Genomic DNA, 24,408 nt, shown 5'->3' with positions numbered 1-24,408 from the left:
ATTTGGATACACAGTTCTAATGTTTAACATTTTTACTTTTATTTCAGCACCATATGAAGGCGGAGTATGGAAAGTTAGAGTGGATCTTCCTGATAAATACCCTTTCAAATCTCCATCTATAGGTATGTAACCACCCAGTTTCTCTCCTTAGAGAGTTTTGAAATCAAAGGGAAAAAATCCTACATTTTGTGGGAGATAATTAATTCCAGAAGTGGTTACTTAGCTAATTTTTCCTTTTTTGACTTTGGTTAATTAATCAGTGACTTTTTGAGGGACTTCATAGAATGGTAGAGGGACTTCCTTATCATTAAATATACCCTTTGCATGATTGTAATGACTGTAACTCTAGGTTTTTCTCTCTTTTGGGGTCAGACTAAACAAACAGTTTTAAGGCCCACTGTTCATTCAGGCTATTAGTAGTAAAATAATAAACATATCTTAAATCTCATTTTAAATGCCAGATGGTCAGAATTAATATTAGATAGTGTCTATTCTAATTCTCCCATTTAGAAATCCTCTCTATATCCTACTTTGCTTTTGTTCACTCCAGGTCTGGATGCCTAGCAATGAAATGACTGCTTTCCATTCTCACCACTCGCCATCTTTTTAGCTCTCTAAATAAACTGGAGAAAGTAGAGTAGAAACCTCAGTGGGGGTTGTATAAAAAGATACTTTTTCCTTGCCTTCATCTTCCTTCTGCCCTAATTTGGATATTATTAACCTGTTACCCCCATTAAGGCACTTAGTGACAATTTAGGTGTTTTACCATCAGATGCTATAGAGGTATATCTGAAGGTTGACACCTTTAAATATTTTGAGATTGTAGAATGGTAGTAATTTAGCTGACTAAAGCCAACTTTTAAAAATTTCATTCTGTAGATTATTTTTAAATATTCTAAAATATTGACCAAAGGAGAAAATAAAATTGGGATATATCGAACATTCTCTGTCAGTCACACTGAGGCTCCTGTTCAGAATTGCCAGAGTTCATACATCTTGCTACTGCTGTGGGCTTGTCTTCAGAACTAATGCCAGATCTCTTGGAGTTTAGACATCCCCCCACTCCCTAAGTGAAAGGGTTTTTTAAAAGAGGTGGACCAAAGACATTCTGAGCCATATGTTTTGATCCTAGGCCCCCACATTTCTGTCTAGGATAAATAATGCAGAAAAGTTAGGATAGTCACAGTCTAATTCCCAAGCAAATGCAGCAGCCTCTCCTCCAGCATCTAGCTACTTTACATGCTTTATAGCTTTGTGTATAAAAACACTACAGAGCATTTATCATTCCTTCTTAGGCTGGGAGATCTTAGTTCTCACTGTAAGAATAAATTGGTGATTTCCTCTTAAGGTCCCTTAGGTGAGTTTTCTGAACTCAGTAATCAAGAAGATACTTGATGGTTAATAGAATTGGGAATTTCCCCATTGCTACAAGGGCCTCTGAGTTTTAGAGTTATCGGATGGTGAAATAGGAAGGGAGCTGTGTGATGTTGAGTCTTTGAGACAATCTCTAGCAGACTTAACCTGTGTAGTTGGGGCAGCAGCTCTTTCCCAGTTCCATTCCAGGTGGTGGAATATAGGGTTCACTCAGTTCGGGAGGGCTTTTCTGTCATGTTATGGTTCCCTGTCAGCCGTTTATCTCTTAACTTTCGGATGTTTCTTTCTGTAGAGGCAATTTAAACTTTTATGTAGTTGAGTGGCATGGTCTTTAAACCTTTACAAACAGAATGTCCAAACCATATAAATTGATTCAAATATATTTCATAAATACCTCTTTACTTAAAAACTAAAAATTCGCATGCTAAATCTCATTTTGTTACCCTAGATTCCTAGTCAGAAAGGAAACATAGCTTGTTGAAACAGTGAACTTATAAAAATAACAATTACATATCCTATAGAAATGTAGTTATTTCTCAAACCTTGTCTTAACATTTTTCCAAGTAATATAATTGTTTCATCATAACTTTCAAAGTAAAAATATCTAAACTTTAGACATTGTTTATTTATTAGCTAATGACACAACAGAAGCCTATGTACTTTCTTAAATTAATGATGTAATATGAAATTGGTTGGGACAAATGACGAGGCTAATTTAACTTCTTCATAATTTTTCCTTTGCCTTTCTTGTCAGTATCTATGAATGTATACCATCTTCTCTTAGGGAAGTAGATCTGGTTGAAATATTTGTACAAGCTGTCCTTGTTTCCTCCAAAGGAAGATTGCATAAGAGAGTTTTATTCAGTTGTGTGGGGTGACCCATTTTCAGGTCGTCAACAATGTAATTACTGTTGGAATGCACTTTAAACATTTTGAGAGGCAGTAGCTCACTTGGAATAGGCAAAGTTTCCTTTTTGAGTTATACAGATAGTTGTAGAATTATACAGAAAGTTAAAGAGAAAAGATAAACCCAACCTCAACGTTCTTTTTAAACCCTGCCTCTATAGTATCTAGGCAGGTGTATCCTTCTTCTTGAGCCAAATTTTGAGCTCTTGAATATGAAGATGTGCAAATTCTGATTAAGCATCTTTAATGCTTAGATCTTGGAATTTTAAAATATATGTGAATATAGACTTTTTTGTTTTATATTTATATATATGTATATATATATTTTTAATTGTGTAATGCTCCATATCCACAGTAGGAATGTAAGAAAGTCCAGGTGAGCAAAAATGAAGAAAAATTAAAATGTCTCATAACCTTATCCCTCAATGGATATCATTATTTACATTCTAGTGTATGTACTGTAAAACATTTTTGTATACATATTTAAGTATATATTCAATATAATTTGACATGCTCATCTTTGGGATGTCCTCCAAATATAGTTCTAGAGAGTTTTCAGTAGTTACGTGATTGCGTAAGGTGTAACTAAAAATGTCCGTTTAAAAACAATTTACATCTTCAAGTAAGTGTTTTTTTTCTAAACAGTGATAAAGCCTACCTCAAATCTTCCTTGGAAAGAGAAAGAATATAAACAGACACCTTGGGAGGTTACAAACTTACTCTTACAATGCCATCATTGTTTCAAACATCTTAAGCTCATCTTTTGGAATTTTACATTCTCTTTGAATATCATAAGTGATGGCAAATCTTGATGCTTTGAAGCTGAATATGAATTTTTGAAATGGCTTCAGGTCATTTAATCCCAGGGCATAAGATGAATGGAAAAACTGAGTAATTTAATCATTTGATGTGTAAAATGATATATGATTATGAAATTGACTTAAGTTTAAGGATTATGATTTTCTTATAAACTGACCCTATGGGTGCTTTCAAAGAGAAATTATAAAACTCCTTTAATCAATTGTAACATCATTGAAATGTTTGCATAGTTTTCCAGAGAGACTGCTTTGAAATAAATCATATTGGAATCTTTAAGTTCTGATTTATTTGAAAGTTTAGCCTTTTTATCTTTTTCATTAGAAACATTCCTAGAATGCTTAGCAGTGCTGCTGGATGTCACCAACTCTATAGAGTTAGGAGAGTGTGATTTGTCAGTGGACGTGTTATCAGGAAAGAGTGGTTCTGGCCTTGGTTCTCCTTGGCCATGAGAATGATACTCATCTGAACCGTTGTTTCCTCTTCTAGAAAATGAGATTGGATTAAATGAACTATGCATGTTTGATAGTGACCAGTGTATGAAATACTCAGGATATATGGCATTCCACTGCATAATTAGGAAGGCTGTATAAGGCTTTCACTAGTTAGAAGATCAACATAAATAAAATACTGCATATGCTTTAGTGACAGCATTTCATTGCTTTTTAGGAGAGGTGTGAGTCAGCGCCTCAATTGAGGAAGAGAGAGTGTATGGAGATAGGTTTTTACAAGGAAGATTGTGTTTCATGTGTTGAGAATATAGTCTTTACAAAGCTTCAGAGATGTGAAGCTGCACATAAGGACTTTAGAAATACTCTTTCAAAACCCCAGGTAATCCCCAATCCATGAAGATTTTGTTCTATGCAAAGAAGTTCCTACAGAGACTGCCATATTCTGTACTTCTCCAGATTCGTGGTTTTCAGCCATTACACACGTGCTCATCTATTAAGAGAAAGCTTTTACCAGTCAGAGAAAACACAGACTTGCAGGTGCTGTGGGGGTGAAATAAAGATGAATGATCTCATGTATAGAGAGAGTAACACAGAGCAATTTTTTTTTAAAATAAAAAATAACCAATAAGCATAGGATACAAAATGGTTTTATGTCCAATCCAAAGAATGCAGATTAAAAAATGAGACTATATGATTTATCAAATTGGCAGGTTAAACATTGCTGGCAAAGGTATTATGATATAGCCAACCTACCAGTATATAGATCAATAGATCTATAGATCAATAGATCAATAAAGATTTTATACGCTTTGAGTGATTTTACTTAAAAAATTATCTTAAGGAAATATTCAGAGATGTACACTAAGATTAATGTACAAGAGTATGTAAATTGCAGTGTTATTTCTAAAACTTAAAAGTTGGAAGCAACCTAAATGACCCAGTTGATAATAAAGTAGTTAAATTATGCTACATCTTAATGGACAAAATGTTTTACAGCCATTACTCATATTTTAACACCATCTTTAAAAAAACGCACAGGAAAATGTGTAACTTTATATAGTGTAACACTAATTTTTTTCCATGCAAATTCCAAGTATCAATGCCAAAATATTGACTATAGTTATCCGTGGCTGTTAAGGGGATTAAAAGCATTTTTCTGTAATTTCCAAATATTCTACAATAAATTCCCTTTCATTATAAAAGTAAATATTTTAAACATATGGCAAATGAATGTCCTGTCTACATCTTTGACTCTTCAGTTTTCCTGTCTTTTATTCTAGAAAGCCATCAAGCTATCCTTGGCTAGACTTTCTACCTGGTAGCTTACTAAGGGGTTACTGGTCCTCATATTCCCCACCAACCTCCTTTCTTTTTTCCTTTCAGTTTTAATTATGTGTGCATGTAAGTGTACGTACTGTTCTTTCCTTGGTCTTTCTGCTTACAGTTTAGTTTACTCCATCTTGGGTTCTATCTTTACACCTTTACGCATGACTGTTCTTCACTTGTTTTCTTGCTTCCCCTCTTTTCCATTCTCTCGGGCTGCACCTCAAGCCATTCTTCTCACTTCTCTTTTCAGTCTGACTCTTCCACTTGTGTTCCTCTTGCTCCATTTATCTCTTCATATGAACCCAAAAAGGCTCCTGTTCATAGCTAATAGTAATAACAGTAATACTTTTGGTAAACCTAAGCCAAGGGAAAAATATGTCTTAAAATAAAATATTGACATAAAATATTAGATTTAAGGCTTTCAGCCTCTAAAGATCTTGAAAGTACCTTGAAGTCCCCTTCAGGATCTCCAGTAGTCTTCATTATATCATACCTACTTTACTTAAACACTAGCATTGAAGAGAAAATTAAGTTGTCATTTTGTCTTATTTTTAAATCATTACTGGCTAGTGTTTTAATAGAGCTGCATTCTACTAATTTCACATAGAACTATAGAGTATTGTAGAATCTTCTGTAAATAACCTTAAGACCAGACTGGAAACTATGTTACTATTTATACTTTTTAAAAATAGAACATTATGTTGTAAGATCCAGCTAACAAGTCTAGAAACTAACTTTTGAAATACTGCATATATATATCTCCATATTAACAGTGAGGAGGACCGTCTCCCAGGAACAAGCTGTATACACTGTGTGTCTGGATTGCAATTTGATGATGCCAAAGCTGAGCATTTAAGAGGAATGGTTGGTTGAGAATAGGATTCTGGAGGGATTGCTTAACGGTTTGCTGAATGTTGATAGAATGGCCAAGAAAAAACCAAGATCATTCTGTAATGGAATTTGATGTCAGTAGCATATAGCAAGAGTTAGCCAAGTCCCGTTGAGTAAATGAAGACAAAATGAAAAAGTCATGGGCAAGAACAATAGTTAGAATACTGTGTTGAGCTTTACCAGTAGCCTTTAGAATTAGACCTGATAATCATCTAAATAGGATGGTTTAGGTCATCCTGTTCCAAGGGAAACTAGATAACCTGTCAGTTCCTTCTAAATCTTCCAGTCTGCCATAGATTCTTTTTTTTTTTTTTTATAATTAATTAATTTATTTATTTATTCCCACTAAGCCCCAGTAGATAGTTGTATGTCATAGCTGCACATCCTTCTAGTTGCTGTTGCCATAGATTCTTAATTGAAAGATACTCTGATAATGAGTGCACCATATTCTTTTCACTTGTGCCAGCGATTAAGAGAAATGATTTAACCTTTTTCATTGTCAGAATAGCAAACTCTCCTGGCATTATAAATTTTTTATTTCACTATGACCAAAAATTGCATCATGATGTTTTTGGAATGGAGTTTTATAATATGGTATGACTGAACTAACTATAGAGCTTAGGATAGTTACTGTTTTACTTTGTGTCCTCCTAGATGGAAATGTTGTACAATTACTCCCTCAGGAACTAGTGTGAGTAACTTAAGAGAACAGTGTTTAGTCAGAGGTGGACCAGGATTTGGAATAGAGAGGAGTGTGTCATTCATGAGAGATTTGGGGTTAGTCGTTTAACAAAGGGCTACTTGAACCACTGTATTTCCACAAGTAGAATGAATTCTTAGACTGAGGAAGCAAAATTCCATTAAGATAACCTATATACTTCTCTACTGTTATGACCTTGGGTTTGAATTTATTTCCTGTCTCAAACAGTTATGTAATTGCTACTGTGTAGTGATCTGTATCTTTTGAATTCCAATAGAGAGAAACGAGGTTCTAGTAGGAAAGTTTTGGGAAAATTTTTTTAGGTAATGCTATGAGAATGTAAGCCATTGTTAAAAGCTCTCTTTTTTACTGGTGTTCTGAAAATGAAATTTTTCAGGATGGATTTTTTAAAAGATGATGTCTGACAGCTGAGGCAGAACCTACTTTCTCAGAAAATGGTTACATCTTACTAATCAGCTCCATGAATTTATTGGATACCAACTGTGCAGGGCATTATTCTACGTGCTAGATACAGAAGTGAACAAATTGCTCTCTTGACCCGTATATTCTTTGAGGGGAGAAGATAAAGCAAAGTTTAAAATGTCTGATAGCTTTATGCAGAGAATTGATGTGACAGAATTGATATAATAGCTACCTTAGATTAGGTGTTCAGAAAGGGCCTCTCTGGCAGTGAATTTAAGCTGAGGTTTAAATGAAAAGGAAAAAAAGCCAGCCCAGATCTTCCAAGATCGGAGATGAGGGCATTCCAGGCAGGAGAAATTGTGAGGACAGAGACCCCGAGGCAGATAGGAGCTTAGCATGCTTAAGGAAGAGAAGACTAGGAGGGTGGGTGAAGAGTGAGAGATGAGAGAGGGTCCAAGTGATAGGCAGGGAGAGGTCCCGTAGGGCTTTCTAGGCCAGGTAAAAGGGTCGTATTTTATTTATTTATTTATTTTGTGTATATTCTTTTTTTTTTTTTATTGTTACATTTTTGTTGTACATTATTGTTTATCAGTCACCACATATGTGGATCCCTCCACCCCTTGTGCCCACCCCGCACCCCGCTAGCCCCTGGTAACCACCAAACAGTGCTATCTGTCCGTGTGTTGGTTTATCTTCCACATATGAGTGAAATCATGCACTGTTTGTCTTTCTAGCTTATTTCACTTAACATAATACCCTCCAGGTCCATCCATGTTGTTGCAAATGGGACGATTTTGTCTTTTTTTTATGGCTGAGTAGTATTCCATGGTATATATATACCACATCTTTATCCAATCATCAGTTGAGGGCTGCTTCCGTGTCTTGGCTATAGTGAATAATGCTGCGATGAACATAGGGGTGCATCAGCCTCTTTGGATTGTTGATTTCAGGTTTGTTGGGTAGATACCCAGTAGTGGGATAGCTGGATCATAAGGTATTTCTATTTTTAATTTTTTGAGGAATCTCCATACTGTTTTCTGTAGAGGCTGCACCAGTTTGCATTCCCACCAGCAGTGGATTAGGGTTCCCCTTTCTCCACAGCCTCTCCAGAGTTTGTTGCTTTTTGTGTTTTATTTTTAATGTAATGGAAAAGTCATGGAAAGGGTTTAAGCGTGTTTTAATGATCACTCTACTGTTGTGGAGAAAGAGTAGAGATACTAGTTGTTTGGATCAGGGTGCCAAGATTGAGAAACTCTGGTGTAATATACGTTGCTTTGAAGAAATTTGGCTGCGTTAAGGAAAACATACAAGTGGGGATGGTACCTGAAGGAAGATAAAAGGAAGGTTTATGGGAGATTCTGAAGAATGTTCATATGCTTGTTGTAGGGAGTTGTCCAGAAAAGAAGGAAAGCTTGGTGATGCTGGAGGTCAGGGGGAGGATTGAAGGAGCAATGCCTTTGAGACCTTTGAAGGGACAAGATAAGAACACAAATAAAGGACTGGTGTTTGAGAAGACTGAACATTTGAGTGAGCTGTTGAGGCAGGAGAAATGAGCATGTGTGGAGGGAGGATTTTGTTGGGGAAAATGAGGTATCCAGCCAGTTGGCTTCCATTTTCTCAAAGAAAGTGGGCAGGGCTATTAAGTCAAAGTGAGAAATGGAGGAACAAAGGGAATGAGAGATATGCAGAGTAGTGGTAAAATGGTCAAGTCATTGGAGAATGGGGGAGCAAGCAGCTAGAGAAAGGAGAGAGAAAAATTATAGGTGATGCTGAATCCACAGAAGGTTATTGAGCATACTTTGTAAGTTGATATATGTTTATTTGTGTCTCTCCTCCCTGCCAGCCCAGTAGCTATAAACTCCATGAAGGCGGTTTCTGGGTCTGTTTTACTAACCCCCGTTCTCCTCACCTAAGGGCCTGGTACATTGCCTGTTCTGTAGAAGAATAGTTGTTGAGTGAACGAGTGTGTGAGTGAATGAATGAATATCTACTTAGTGGCACCCTCAAGTCCAAGTATAGAGAATGTGAATGGTTGGTTTCCTCCAGTTGTAGATGGGCATTTTGGAGGGGAGGGAGTGAGGGATTTACAGAGGACTGCTAGAGAGCGAAGATGGTGATGGCTCTTAAATCTTAAGTAAGAAGAGGGGTGAAGGGGCTGGCCCCGTGGTGTAGTGGTTAAGTGCACTCCCTCCACTGCTGGCGGCCCGGGTTTGGATCCCAGGCATACACCAGTGCACCGCTTGTCAGGCCATGCTGTAGCAGCGTCTCATATAAAGTGGAGGAAGATGGGCACAGACGTTAGTCCAGGGCTGGTCTTCCTCAGCAAAAAGAGGAGGATTGGCATGGATGTTAGCTCAGGGCTGATCTTCCTCATGAAAAAAAAAAAAGAAGAAGAAGAAGAGGGGTAAAGATAGGAGGGCTGATAGGTAGGAAGGAAAAGGGGAGGGTCAGTGGATTAGAGTTCACAGATGAAAGAATTGTTCGTGGGGTGGGAAGCTCTTTGACAAGGATAAGAGACTGGTGGGAGAGGGATGTGGGTTTGGAGGTGAAACTGTTTGTAGAGAAGACAAAGTTCAAGGTATGTCCTGGAGTGTGAATGAAATGGAATGGAGGAAAGGTCACTGAGGAGAAGCTTAAGGAACCAAGAGGCCAGGGTGTCAGAAGTGTGGTCTGTATGGGTGATAATGTCACTAAAAATGACGGGAGTTGAGGGGACAGAGACTTGGGGACCAGGTGCTGAAGTTCTCAGTGATGGAAGAAGCCAGTGGTCAAATTGGCCCTATTAATGAAAAACCTGCTGTTAGCAGTCTGTAATATCTAAATTCAGATATTAGATTCTGATATCTAATATCTAATTCAGATTAGGGAGAGTGAAAATAATAGTAGTTAGCTTTCCCTTCCCTTCCCCAGGCCACCTCTAAGGGTAGCCTTGCCTTTACACATGCCTGCTTCAATCAGATCTGTCCATTTCCTTCTTAAAGCTGGCTTATGTCCGTTTTAGTTCTGCCTTTGGCAATTCATTGTTATAAAATTTTTCCATTTACTATATAAAAATTCCATCTCACTTGCTGTTTAGGTTAGTTCCTACTTTGACTATAGTAGGTGACCTCTAGCTTTTGAGCTGGTTATTAATTCTGGCATCTTTTTGGCATTGGATCCATTCATTCCCCTTTAGGATTGGCATCATAGTGAAAACATGTATTCTTGGCTTCCTTTTTCTTTAGTTAAACTGAAATTCTTTTAAAAACAAATAAGAGTAATGTCTTAGTTCCCTTTGAAAAGCTTGTTCACACAGTTTTAGATTTGTTCATATTCCTGGAATGGTGAAAACCATATTGCTAAGGAACTTCAAAGATTATATCATCCAGTTGCCTCATTTTAAGGATGGTAAAAATGAGACTCAGGAAGACAGAAATATATCACTACTAACTAGTTGCGGAGTCTGCCTTCTGGCTTCCAGTCTAGTGTTTTTCCCCCTATACCAAATGCAGTCAGAATGGTCTTTTTAATAATAAATATTGGAGTGGCTGTATTTTCCATTCCCAGTGTGATGGGGTTATAAGAAACCTAATATCCCATAATCAAAATATCCTCTAATGCTCTTGACAATTCCTCAAGCATTAAGAGATGGATATGTAGGGGCAGATATTTTCATTTTTAAGATGAGGAAAGTGAAGTATAATTATTTGCCTGAGCTAATAATATTACTGAGTGCTTACTGTGTGCCACTTGCTGGTCAAATGCTGTTCATATATTCATTTAATCTTCAGGACAGTCCTGTGATATGTGGATACTATTATTTAACCTAGCTTTATGAATAAGGAAACAGAAAGGCAGAGACTCAATAACTTGAGCTTGCGCAACGCTGATGGGAGCCTGATCTTTTAACCATGACCTTGTTTAATAGGAGTGGCAGAGACTTGAGATTGGGTCTTGCAGTTTCAAGTCTGCTGTGTTCTATACTGCCTCTGACTGTGAAAATAAATGCTGCTTGATTCAGACAGTGTGGTTATATGAATTACCAGGAGAGTGAAAGATAAACTATGGAGACAGCAAAGAGATTACAATCTTCCAAAAATGAAACTACAGGAGAGTAGATTTAAGGCTGCAGGTTTTGGTAATCTGCTAGGTTGGTGGAAGGATTATGCTGTTGAAGGATAACACTTCACCTTTTCTTAGTTATAAATGAACTTTTCTTATCCATCCAGCCCCCTCCTCAGATTCCATATATTCAGAGAGAAAGGAAGAAACAGAAAAGAGGACCCCTTGTTGAGTTTAGATCTCCTGAACACACACAGGATCAGTTCAGAAGTTCCCATGACACAGGGCATTGAGAGTGAGCTCCTTGCTTGGTTCCTCACCCAAGAAGAGACCGGCCCAGGTCCATCTCTCCTGAGTAGGAAAGGCTCAGCTCTATGAAGAGACTTCTGCCTGGTGCAGGCTGCCACGGGCTGGGCCTGGCTGTCTGAGGTAAGATGAAAATCTATCCAAGTGTGCACTGATGCACAAAGCTGGCAGTATGGCTGTGGCTAGTGAAGCTGGCAGCATTCCCACCACTTTTTTAGCTGGAACACCCCAATTCTGGTCACCTCCTGCATGCTAGGAATGGAGATCCAAGTTATTGCCCTTAAAAAATTTGTAGTCTGAGATACTGCTAGGGGAGATAAGATTCAATCTTTAATAAATGTATTTTAAACAATTATGTTTACTTTGAAAAAGTAGAATTAAAGAATTTGATTCTGAATGGTCTACTTTTTATGGGCGTTTGTCCTGAAGATAGAATATCAGAATAATTTAATGTATGCACTTACTATTTTCTCACAGAAATTCGTAAGCTTATAATTAAATTGCGTCAGCCACAGCTGCCTCAGCTGTCTGCGCTCCAGGCTCATTTTACCCCTGGGATACAGCTACCGTTTTTGCCTTTGGCGCTTTTTACCTGTTTACCTTAGGGTGGATTTACCTTGTTTCATGAGTCACTTGTTTGACCTCTTATTTCTTCAAGATTATTCTGAATGGAATTTCTGGATAGATGACTGGCCTTAGGTATTTCATTCTATCCACAAATTTCATCATTAAAAAGATCCTCACAAATAAAGGAAACAAAAGTGAAAAATACAATGGATTTTTGCCTCTCTTATGTATGTATTGACCCCAATATCAGAAGTTACTTGAAAGTGTGTGCAACTTTGTACAGATCCCTCCTGGGATTGGACACAGAAACAGGCTGAAATAAAAACTAGTTTTTAGCATGACTCGGCATGATGTTATTTACTTTCTCTGCCTATTAGCCTATGGGTCAAGAGATTTGTTTTTCTAGAAGCAGTTCGAGTGGAACAAGCAAAAAAGTATGGCATATTTTTCTGTTTTAATAATCTGTGCTTTTATTTTCGAAGATACGTAGTTTTATATCAACTAAGCACGATTTGGATTCCTCCTCCAGAATTATAAATCACTTGATTCCCTTCTGCTAAAAGATAGAGGACAGGCGGTGAGATTTTAGCTAAAGCTTTGTTCCTGTTGTCCCCCCCCTTTTTTTTTTTTAACAAGTGCTTGAGCCATGCCAGAGAATAATTGTCCAAGAGATTTAAACAAAGGAGTTCTGAATTTTATCTGGTCAAGTCACTGAAGTATATCATTAGAAGATGTCTGGTAGTGAATAAAATCTTAAATCATTTAGATTAAAAATGACTTGCTGCTTCTACTTATCATGTTTCCATAAAAGCAATTTTCAAAATATGTTCTCTTAAAATATCTTCAAGATAGTTCCTGGTCGAATGGAAACAAGTGTTGGGAAAATTCTCTTGTTGCAGACATATTCATTATTGTGGTGATAGCGTTGCCAAAAGGAAGGAAAACATGCCAGGGCAAACACGCTCAGTCCTGAGAACGTTCCTTCTCTGAATTCCTGGCCTCTTCTTTCTCAGTCTCCTCCCCTTCTCGTCCAGAAGTTGCATTGTTGCCATCATTACTCAGAATGTAAATGGCTTTGCCAGAAGTGCTGTCCTCAGCTTGTCCAAGAACAAATGTAAAGGAGATATATGTGCTTCTTTCCGTTTATTTGCTTTGGATATTTTTCTAACAATTGAAAAAGCCTGGTGTGGGAAGAGATCATTGTAGTCTGGAAATTGTTGCTAGAATTGGTCTGGCTGTGCTTATTCCTCAAAGGCAAGGTTATAAACTCTGTTTTGCCTGCTTTGGAAGAGGCAGTGGTTTGCGTGTCTCCTTGTGGTATTTTAGCATGTTGGTAGCTTTGTATTATATTCTCCAGACTATTTCTGTACCTAAAAAGGTGCCTTACGGAATGAATTTCCTTTATGGACTTAACCATTGAAGACATGCCCTTAAGTCTTCTGTTCTCAGAGCTCTGGCTGTGTTACTAACTCCTAGATTTTTAGAGCTGATAGTCCCTTTAGAAACAGAATAAGAGTGGAGATTTTGGAGATCAGAAACAGGCCCCCAGAAGTAAAGTGACCTGCCTAAGGCCTGCAGTTAATAGCAGAGTTGGGACTAGAACCCAAGTCCCTGTTAGTACTTTTCTCTTTCCAGTCTGATTCTGCCTTCTATCTCAGAACTCAGTGGTGTTTTGTACTTAGCAGAGGCACTGGAGACTGGGCTCCAACCCGTTTATCACTAACGAATATGTTTACTAAGTCCTTTTTGGCCCTCTCTATTATGTACTCTTGGACCTAACCAAGCCAAAATCTAGATTTAATTGAAAACAGTGTGGAAACTATTTTGATTCCAAATGTAATCTCCAGTCCTCATACAAGGAGGGAGGCACCTTAATCCTTCAGAGGCAGGTTTTTTTTTTTTAGGTTGATTTTTTTTTTTTTTTTTTTTACTGATGTCTTAATAGTTTATAACATTGTGAAATTTTAGTTGTACATTATTATTTGTCTGTCACCATATAGATACCTCCGTTCACCCCTTGTGCCACCCCCCCCCCCGACTCCCTTGCCCCTGGTACCCACCAAACAGTTCTCAGCTTTGATAAACATTTAAAGCTCTTTTCACTGTAGCTGTTTTCTTAACTTACACCTGTGAGTTTCCCTGTGACATCAAATTATTGAAGCTTCATTCTTACTGTAGGAGAGACAGCTCATTCCATTTTGCTTGAGATCTGCCATTGAGCTGACTGAGCTGTGTCCTAATTAGCCTTTTTTAGGAGATAAGCCTTTTGTTAAAAACAAACAAACTTAAAGAAGGATTTGTGTATATATCTCTCTGTTCTAGCACTAGTCTAGGTGGCTTCCTACCTCACTCAGTATCCTTAATAGGGCCCGCAAATGCTCGTCACCTTTGACCTCACTTCTAGTCCTCTGCTCCTTATTCAGTCCACGTCAGTTTCACTAGTCCCTTTGCTGGTCTTCAGACACGTCAAGCAAATGCCTGATGCACTTTCCACTTGGCTGTTCCTGCTGTGGAGACCCTCTTTCCCTAAACACTGAATGACTCCCCTCTCACCTCCTTCAAATTGAGTCACCTTCTCAGGCCCTCCCTGACCGTTCTAATTAAAAGTACAAACCCCACCCTGGCATCCCTGTTCCGAGTCCCGTTCTTTGCTGTTTTTCTCCATGACACTTGCCACCTTCTAGCATAGCACTTCTGTTTTCTAAAGAGCTCTCCAGGTGATTCTTACCTTTAGCTGGCATTGGGAACTTTTACCACAGATATTGCTTCACTGGGTGTTACTTGAGACAATTCTAGCAGAGACAGGATTTTAAGTATCAGGAATGAATTTTAAGTTCCTAATTGTAGCTTCAAGCAAATTGTAGCTTCTCTTGAATTAAACCATATAGTGGCTAAACATTAATGTTTCCCACTTGTTTCTTGGCAGTTGTGATAGCAGTATATTTCTTTATGTAACTGATTTTGAGGACTCTGTGCCTTATAACCTGGGGATCTTCTGATTTTTTTGTAATGAGTTTGTATTATTTAAACAAGAGTGTTTAAAATATTAGATCTCAAATAAAATAGTTGATTTTAGTGACTCTTTTCCTTAGAAGGGTTCAGCACTAGACAACCTATGTATAATTAGGTCCACAATAGAATGTTTGCTACTGTTATAATTTTTTTATTTGAAAGTTTTTTTCAACTATTAAAACTATACATTTGAGAAATTTTGGAAAGTCAGAAGAGTAGTGGTGGAAATAATGGGGGAATCTCTCAAGGTTGGCTACCACTGACACTTAAGTTGTTTCCTTCTAGCCCTTTTGCATTGCTGTGATCTTGCTTTTGGTACAGGGGTGGTGGGTGGGGTGGGGTGATGTGATTTGAAAAGTATAATGGAGAAAATATTCCCACCACTAAGAATTAAGCACTGTTGACATTTGTACATATTTGCTTCCAGTGTTTTTTTTTTTTCAATCTTATGTGCACACTTAAAAAAAATGGAGCAAATAAAATACAAGTACATTATCTGTTTTTGGTATATGTGTTGCTGAAGCGAGCACTCTCTCTTTTTAAAAGGTATATAGTTTTACAGGTAATTCATCTTTAATCACGATTCTCTGTTCTGTTCCCTATTTCCACCATGACCTTGGCCCTTCACCCTCACTGAGATAATACTCTTCTAAGTTTGCTATATGTTGGTCCAGTACAGTTTTGTATGCTTATTACCATAGAGGATACGTGGTACTGCTTTGTTTTAGTTTATCTAAATGGTGTCATGCTGTAAATGTATCATTCTGCAACTTTTTTTTCCCCTCAAATTTGGCTGTGTCCAAGGTGATACTTACTGACTTAGTTCATTACCTTGGCTGTATAGGACTCCCAATATGGATGTGCTGTAGGTTCTCTAGTCTCTTCTTGATAGGGTTGAATTTGGTTCTTGGCTTTTATAAACAACGCTGCAATGGATATCCTCATAGGTCTTCTTGGACACGTGTATTAGTGTTTTTCTAGGGTTACAGAGACTTTTTATGCTTTTTCTCTTAACATTAAGACACGAACATTTCCATTGGTTTAGTATAATCTCTTCATAAACACATACCTCTTAAATCTAAACTTTGAAACGTCTTTAATTTCCTTAATGAAAATTAATATGAAACAGTAATTGGACACAAGGCTTTTCTTTTTGCATTTAAACATTGCATGGGCTCTCTTGATAGTAGTAAGTAAAACATTAAGCTATTTTAACACAAAGGATTAAAAAAACAAAAATTAGAAGCATGATTAGTACTTAGAGTGGCTAGAGCAAGCGAGGACTGGAATACCTAGGATTTTGTATTCTTATCCCCATTTTCTAAGTCTAGAGAAGTTTCTTAGATTTTTGAAAAAGACTTTTGTTTCAACTCATTCTTGAGGATCCTCCTTCAATGCCACTTTTCTGTATGTTTCCTGACATCTTCCTCTTCCCATGTGTACTCCCCCTGATCGTGTCAACTCTTTGTGCACAGTGCAGTTATTTCTTGGTATCTCTTGTCTTCCTGCTTCAGTTCCTTCCTTGAGAATAGCATCTTATTTATTTTTGAACCTTAAACAAACACATTGCCTGACACGGAGATGTTGACCAAATATATTTTGAATGAATGAAGGAGAGAGAATATGTGAGGTGGGGAGTGAGGGAATGTGGGATGGGTAACTAGTGATGGTCACTTTAGGAAGGAACTTCAATTTATGGAAAGTATGAAATGTAATAAGGAAATCTTAAATGGAAATGAGATAATAAGGATGATAAAATGACAGCTTTGACAGTGGATCTCACTTTAGAGTATTGTCATTTGCATGTATACAAACTGATTGAATCACTGGTTTTAAGTTAGAAAATTAATTTCTCCTTGGAATTTAAATATCAATGTATTTGTTAAAGTCCATACTCATTTTTCTAGGAATAAATCAAGAAACTGAATCCCTGACAGATATAGCCATCTTACAGAATTTTTTTTTAACTCCTTGCCTCATTTCTCAGTTGCCCCAATTTTAATCAAAAGTGGGTTTCCTGGAATGAGTAGACTAAAGTTAAAGGAAATATTTTGGTCACTGTTCTTACGAAATTCTGTGTGGTTTGGAAGCGGTGCTTCTTGAGCGTTTCAACAGCTTCATTCATGTTCCGCACACAGTGTAGCAGAGTGATACCAGTAACTGAGCTTCAGAAGGAGAAGTTCAAATGCAGAACTTCGAAATTTAGAGACTGAAAAATAAAACTTTTGAGGGGGGAGTCAGAGTAGTTTTCTTAGCTTTTATCATGGCACTAGGTATAAACCATTTAGTACTATAAATTTTCTTGGCGAGTAATTTCATAGCTCAGAAAACAATTTCTTTTAATGATTATTGTGTATAAGCTGCAATGCTCTCAAAGTTAGCTCATTTGAATAATAGAATTCTGATGTATTTTAAGTAATTGACACTGTCAGGAGAATATAGTCTTCTCAGTAACCAAAGATCTAAGATTGAAAATAATGAGTTGTGGGTATCATCACCTTTTTCCAGTACTGAAATTGTTTCCAATACTGAAGTTTAAAACTAATTGTTCTCTGGATACTTTTTGCTGCTAATTAACATCTCTTTTTACAGGATTCATGAATAAAATTTTCCATCCCAACATTGATGAAGCGTAAGTAACTATTTAAAAACGTTTAAATCTTAGCAGCAACTGCCCTTGATTAGAGTTCATCTCTCTCTCCATTATAAAAAAAGCCTCAATTATCTTTTTGGATTTTATCAGCAGATAGGACTGTATGAATGGTCACTTAAACAATAGAATCCCAAGGATAAGGTATTCTAAACTTTATTTATTTATTTTTCCCCCAAAGCCCCAGTAGATAGTTGTATGTCATAGTTCCACATCCTTCTAGTTGCTGTATGTGGGACGCGGCCTCAGCATGGCCGGAGAAGTGGTGCGTCGGTGTGCGCCCGGAATCCGAACCGGGGCCGCCAGTAGCGGAGCGTGCGCACTTAACCGCTAAGCCATGGGGCTGGCCCTAAGGTATTCTAAACTATTTAGTTCAAATTCTGCTATTGGACTGCTTAGTTTTTTCTATTGTCATGAATGGGTCCTTCATTTCTCTTGATATCTAGCTAGGATTTGTAATATTTCACATGTCCATTCTCTTTGTATAGACACAATTCAGAAATCTGTTTTCAGTATACAGATTTACTATTTTCAGTCCTTAAAGCATTTGTCAGTTCTTGAGAGTAAAGCAGACAGGAATGACTGTAGTTTCATTTCAGTTAATGAATCTTAATTATCTCTTCTTTCCTTCTAATATTTGTTAGTGATATTTTAAAATGTGATACTAGTGCCTCTTATTTTGTACTTCCAGTGCTGTTTAGAATGCGTAATTATTTGTTCTGCAGTTTTTCCTTGTCATGGCACTAAATTTTGATATGATGTGCATATACACACACACGCGTACATATGAGGTATTCTGAACCCTGTGTGAGTAGGTTGTATCCATACATCATGCCCCAGTGTCCTTTAATACTTCTGTGTATCAGTCATCCTGAAAACAAGGATGTTCTCTTATGTAACCACAGTATAGTCGTCAGATTCAGGAATTGAATATTAACGCAATACTTTTTTTTTTTTTTTAATAAACATTTATTTTTCTGTGTGTGTGTGTGTGTGTGAGGAAGATCAGCCCTGAGCTAACATCCATGCCAGTTGTCCTCTTTTTGCTGAGGAAGACTGGCCCTGAGCTAACATGCCTGCTGATCTTCCTCCATTTTATGTGGGGCGCCGCCACAGCATGGCCTGACAAGCGGTGTGTCGGTGCGCGCCCGGAATCCAAACCAGGGCCACCAGCAGTGGAGTGTGCGCACTTAACCACTACACCACGGGGCCGGCCCCCTTAACGCAATAATTTTTAATCTACTACCATATTCCGATAATGTGCTTTTTAGCACTTTTTTTTTGTTCAGTAAAGAATCCAGTACAGAATCATGCATTACGTTTAGTTGTCTTGTTTCTTTAAACTACTTTAATCTGGAACAGTTCCTCAGCTTTTTATAAAATTGACATTTTTAAAGAATATAAACCAGTTATTTTATAGACTGTCCCTCAATTTGGGTTTGTTTGATGTTTTCTTATCATTAGATTCAGAGTATGCACTTAAGGCCAGAAAACCACAAAGTGATATTGTGTCCTTCTCAGGGTATCCTATTTGGAGTCACACGGGTCTCCCTGCCCCTGGTTACCAGCGTTAATTCTCATCACCTGGTTAAGGTGTTGTCTGGTTTCTCCATTGTATGGTGACTGTTTTTCCCTAATAGTCTGTAAGGAGACACTTAAAACTTTGTATATATTCTGCTCCTCATCATATGTTCCCCAACTGGGATTCTTTTTTTTTTTTAATGATCTATTAAAAGTATTTTTCTTAATAAATAAAATTAGTTGCCAGATACATGCAACTAACTTCCTAATTTTTAAAAAAATGCCATTCTTTCCATCTGTTTCAGGTCAGGAACTGTGTGTCTAGATGTAATTAATCAAACTTGGACAGCTCTCTATGGTGAGTTTGGCCATGGAATATTTTTTAGAGATGTTGAGACACTGCCTTAAAAAAATGTCATTTGGCTTTTTTTCTTTGGTTTAAGATGTTTTGTTGGGACTGGGAAGGGATTTTGAAGGCCTGGATGGGAAAATCTGATCAGTGAAAAAAATATTTTCTCACAAGTACAAACTTTGGTTTAGCAGTGGGAGTTTATTTAAAATAATCTTGTGAGGTTCTGAGATTAAGGTATAGTGATGTACATATGCAGACATACAAATACATTTGCAAACATTTTACATATGTGTGTATTCAGAAGTACATTGTATGTGTGTTTATCTGTAATACCTTTTAGTTTTGGAAAAACTCTTAGGAATGTCTCTATGAAATGAAATGAGGTATTAAGAGGTTTGGGGGGGATCATCTGTTTTGAAGGCCTAAACTTCGTTATGAAGTGAAGACTAATTCAGGCTTACCTTCAGTGCCGAAATTGACATCTCTTACAGTGAATCAACAATGAATTGCCTAGCTCCACAAAATACTGTGCTGAATATCACAGAGAGATATAGGGATTATCAGACCATCTCTCCCTAAGCTTGTAACTTGGTTGGGGAGCTAAGAATATTTTAAAATATATTTAAAGTTAATTAAGATTACAACAAATCAATCTGTTTATTCCCTCACATATCCAAGTCCTCAGGCATCACAGACTCTCGCTGCTCTTGTGCCCCCGCCCCATGAAGCTTCCCCTGATGCTCCAGCTAGGAGTAATCTCTAGCTACTCTTACATTTTATAACTCTTTTTTGTGACCCGCTTTTCTGCCTTGTGTTTGTTGTTTATGCCTACATTTTTTGTGCTACTAGGTTATTTCCTGCTTAAGGCCTTCGGGGTGTGTGTCTGATTTGTCTTTAAGTCTCAGCGCTCCTAGCACAGTGCCTCGCACCGATGTGTTTGAAAGAAGGAGTGGTATAGACAATAAACAGTTGCTGAGAGGTAGAAGAAGAAGGGGGAACGAACACTTTAGGCTAGAGTTAACCAGAGATGGCCTCCTCTTGTTGAAGAGTTGTGAGACCTTTTAACAGTTTAAGGTACTTAAGACGTCTTATTCCAGCCACCTTATTCGCAAGGTGAACCTGCGCATCACCTTGCCAGACATCCTTGTACTAGGATGGTGCGTGAGAATCACTGAGGAAGGTTGGTCACCAGCAACACACAATTAATCCATTTTTTTTTTCCTCCTCTTGACTCTGCCATTTAAGAATAATTTCCTCTGCCTGGAGTGACCTTCCCTGATCTTTGTGTGGCTCGCACCTTCTATTCTCACCTCAAACATTACTTCCTTGGAGAAGCCTCCTTTCCAAGACACTCCCATCTAAAATAACACCCTTCCATAGCACAGCACCCTGTTTTAAAATCCTGTCTTTAAAACCAGTATTTGTTTATTGTTTATCTTGTCCTATTAGATTGTAAGCGCCACAAGAACAGGGACTTGGTCGTATGTGTGTGCGTGTGTGTGTACATATGCACACACATGTATACAACTGCCTAAAACAGTGCCTAGTGTGCAGTAAATGTTCAGATATTTGCTGAATGAAGGAGTGAATTAATCATGCCCAGTACTGTTTAACGTGAGAGTTTTAGGGAAACGACGTCTTATAAGGAGATGAGGCAACAAGAAGGAACATATACTGAGATTGGTTAAATGGATTCCTTTTAAGATGGTTTTTTGGTAGAAAATGTCTCATGGCAGTCTGCCTGGAATATCTGATGTAATGATATATTTTCTTAAACTGCACTCACATTTTAGAAATGTACATAACAAAATAGTGCAAGCTGATTCCAATTACAATAAAGTAAATTGGACTTGAGTTTAGCTAATTCTTTTACTATTGACCAGAAAAGCTTTGTGGAAGAGGTTTGCTGATTCTTGGTACCTCACATCTTAGAACAGATCTTTTTTTAATAACAGCTTTGTTGAATTATAACTCACATACATAAAATTCACCCATTTAAAGTGTGTCACTTGATACTTCTTAGTATATTCACAGTTATGTACAACCATTACCACATTTTCATCATAGAACATTTTCATCGCCTCAGAAAGAAAACCCATACCCTTTAGCTATGACCCCATTATCCCCCTAACCCCCCACCCCCAGCCTTAGGCAACAACTAATCAACTTTTTGTCTCTATGGATTTGCCTCGTCTGGACATTTCTTATAAATGGAATTATATAATATGTGGTCTTTTGTGACTGACTTTTTTCACTTCATATGTTTTCAGGATTCATCCATGTAGCATGTATCAGTACTTATTCCTTTTTATGACCAAATAATATTCCATTGTACAGATAATCACGTTTTTATCCATTTGTCAGATGATGGACATTTGAGTAGTTTCTACCTTTTGGCTATTATGAATAATGTCTCTATAAATATTGGTGCATAAGTTTCTATGTGGACATATGTTTTCATTTCTCTTGGGTATGTACCTAGGGGTGGAATTGCTGAATGACATGGTAACTCTTTGTTTAAGCATTTGAGAAGCTGGCAGACTGTTTTCCAAAGTGTATGAGGTTCAGAACAGACTTTAAAGCAGAAGGCCAACATGATTAAGGTTTCATCATGTCTGTAAAATGTTAGAATATGTTCTTGTATTACCTTGCAAAGCATTTAGTAACAAGAATTAAACCACATTTGATTTACATGTGTATGAGTTATCATTAAGTATTCCATAATACAAGAGCATGGATACACTAACATTACAGGTAAGTGGGAGAAACCAAGAAGAAATATTTTTAGAATGTAGTCAAAAGTATACTCTGCATGAGAGAATTATTTTGACATTTTGCTCAAACCCAAACTATTCCTCAAGAAAATTCAACATTCTTTCATAGAAAGCTTTAGGAGCAGGTAAATACTATTTATATAAAAGTACTGGTAGAACAGGTTTGTTCATATGACCTTGAAGTTTCTTTTAGAGTTAACTGATCTTGAGATCTAAATTAAATTTTTATTATAAACTGCTAAAGCCTCTGGCATTGAAGGTTAGTTCATAATTGGTGAATTCTGAATCACTCAGTTTCTTCCTGTAATTCTTGAGAGAATCTTAGTTCAAAGGACCAAAAAAATGTAATTTAATACAAAACAACTAAGAGGAGAAAGTTCAAATATGTCTGAAAAGCGAAAGGGTTAGTCTGGCAACCAAAACTTGTTTCAACACCTCTATTGTATATAATACGGTAAGGAACAGAGAATTACTTGTGAAATTTCCTGCTATTAACTTTGCCTGAGGGTGTGTACTGTGCAGTGAATATACATATTTGTAATATAACAGCAATTTCCAGTTGAAATTTCAGATTTATACTTATCATATCCTGATAATAAACCATGTTGATGTGTCCAGCAAATTTAGTCCTCTATTCCAACCCCCCACCACCAAAAGAAACTTGATTTCTAATAGCCCATTTGACTCATTGCTTCTGTTCTCATCCTGTTTTTCTTTGCCAAGTGTACATGCAGTTCATTCAGAAGTTCAAAATTGGTATAACTGTAGTTTAATCACCCAGTAATTTTTAATTTTATATTATTTAACCTTACAAGAGAGCTAATTATAGTGGGTAACAGTTAATTTTGTAAAGATGCTTGTCATCAGTATGAAGTTGTCTATTGAGTATGAAGTTACTGTTGTTACTCTTGTGACATTAAAAGAAAGTAGCAGATGCCATCACAAAATTGATTCATTTTGGCTTCCTGTATGATAGCATCTTTTTTTACGTGCCTTCCTGCTCTTCCAGACAGCAATGATAAAAGCTCTGGAAAATTTAAAATGCAGCCAGTGGGATCTGGATATCAGTTTCAAAAACAACTGTAATTTTAGACTGATGGAAGGAGAGTTCATTAAGCCATAGGTAGCTTTGTAAGCTCCCTTCTATTTTCCAGTTTTCCTTTTTACTCCAAGATATATTTTATCTAGTTGTCTTTTCAACCCACACTCCTGGAAACTCAGGTACCTTCACTACAGTACAGCTTTAATTTCCCCCCCACCCTTCTGGGACACGTGTACTTGACTCCTGCAAATTGTCTTTCTCTCTCCAACTTTCATTTTACTCATTTCTTGCCTCACTTGGCAAATTTCTTTTGTTGTGGTTTAAGTTGTGGACAAGTAAGGTGGAAAACAGTTTTATAAATTGAGCAGTTTACAGTTTTATTCTCACCCTTAGGGTAGCCAATGGACTGGATACTCCTCTTATTTTGCTGGTGAGAAAAATCAACATTTGGAAATTACTTACCCTAGAGTTATCTGGCGAGTCAATAACAGACAAATGAAGTTGACTACAACAAAAGGAATGCTTAGGGGACTTGGAGATTAGGATTAGAACAGAGAAACAAAATTTCTTTTACTAGACATTTAGAAAACTTTTAAACCATAAATTTATTTAGTAGTACTATGCTGTGGCCCAATGAATTTAAGCTGCTAAATGAATTTCAGCTTTCCCGTGTTGGAAATACGTATTCCGTCCCTCTTTTCAGTTAGATAGCCTGTGAATCTTTCCAAACAATTCAGATTTTGGCTGAAGGTGAGTGTATCTAAAAATAATGCTTTGTGTTGCCTTAGTGTTTGCTAACTTATGTTTCTAGACATTTTAGTGTAGTTACACAGACAAGAGATATATGTGTCTGCATGGATGATTGATTGGCTAACAACTAGTGTCTGAACAGGCTTGAGAACTCAGTATTGATCCATCCATGTTGGAATCACAAACATCATTCTGCCTTTGGAACAGCTGGATGTCGTTATGGGTCTCCTAGACAGAGGCCAGGTAGAGCAATTTCTTGGGAGTACTATGGGAGAAATGTCAACTGTAGTAGATAAAAAGAAATAGGCTGAGTTTTGGATTTGATGGCTTCAACAGTACTTAGCTCCGTGATCCACCTCCTTTATCTGTCTGCTTGGAGATATTCATATGTGGTATTGGTATGAGGCCCGAGTTTAAATAGCTACACACAGAAAAATGGGGTCTTCTTGGGTTGAACAACTTAGTGGAAATTCATTAAAAACACCACATTAACATTCACTGGTGG

At 37.2% G+C, this 24,408-nt stretch overlaps 1 protein-coding gene across 2 annotated transcripts in view; it reads left to right on the top strand.

Annotated features, from left to right (window-relative positions):
* Window positions 1-24,408, top strand: part of UBE2H (ubiquitin conjugating enzyme E2 H) — a 98,700-nt gene that overhangs the window by 59,147 nt on the left and 15,145 nt on the right. Inside the window, exons 3-5 of one of the 2 annotated variants that reach the window (XM_058529852.1) lie at window positions 48-122; window positions 17,407-17,446; window positions 19,291-19,343. In XM_058529852.1, coding sequence (XP_058385835.1) covers window positions 48-122; window positions 17,407-17,446; window positions 19,291-19,343 — 168 coding nt within the window. The remainder of the gene's footprint in view (window positions 1-47; window positions 123-17,406; window positions 17,447-19,290; window positions 19,344-24,408) is intronic. The other variant, XM_058529860.1, reaches the window with a different exon arrangement.

Source organism: Diceros bicornis, chromosome 3, assembly GCF_020826845.1.
Source record: "Diceros bicornis minor isolate mBicDic1 chromosome 3, mDicBic1.mat.cur, whole genome shotgun sequence".
NCBI lineage: Eukaryota > Metazoa > Chordata > Mammalia > Perissodactyla > Rhinocerotidae > Diceros > Diceros bicornis.
This window is presented reverse-complemented; position numbering and strand designations above follow the sequence as displayed.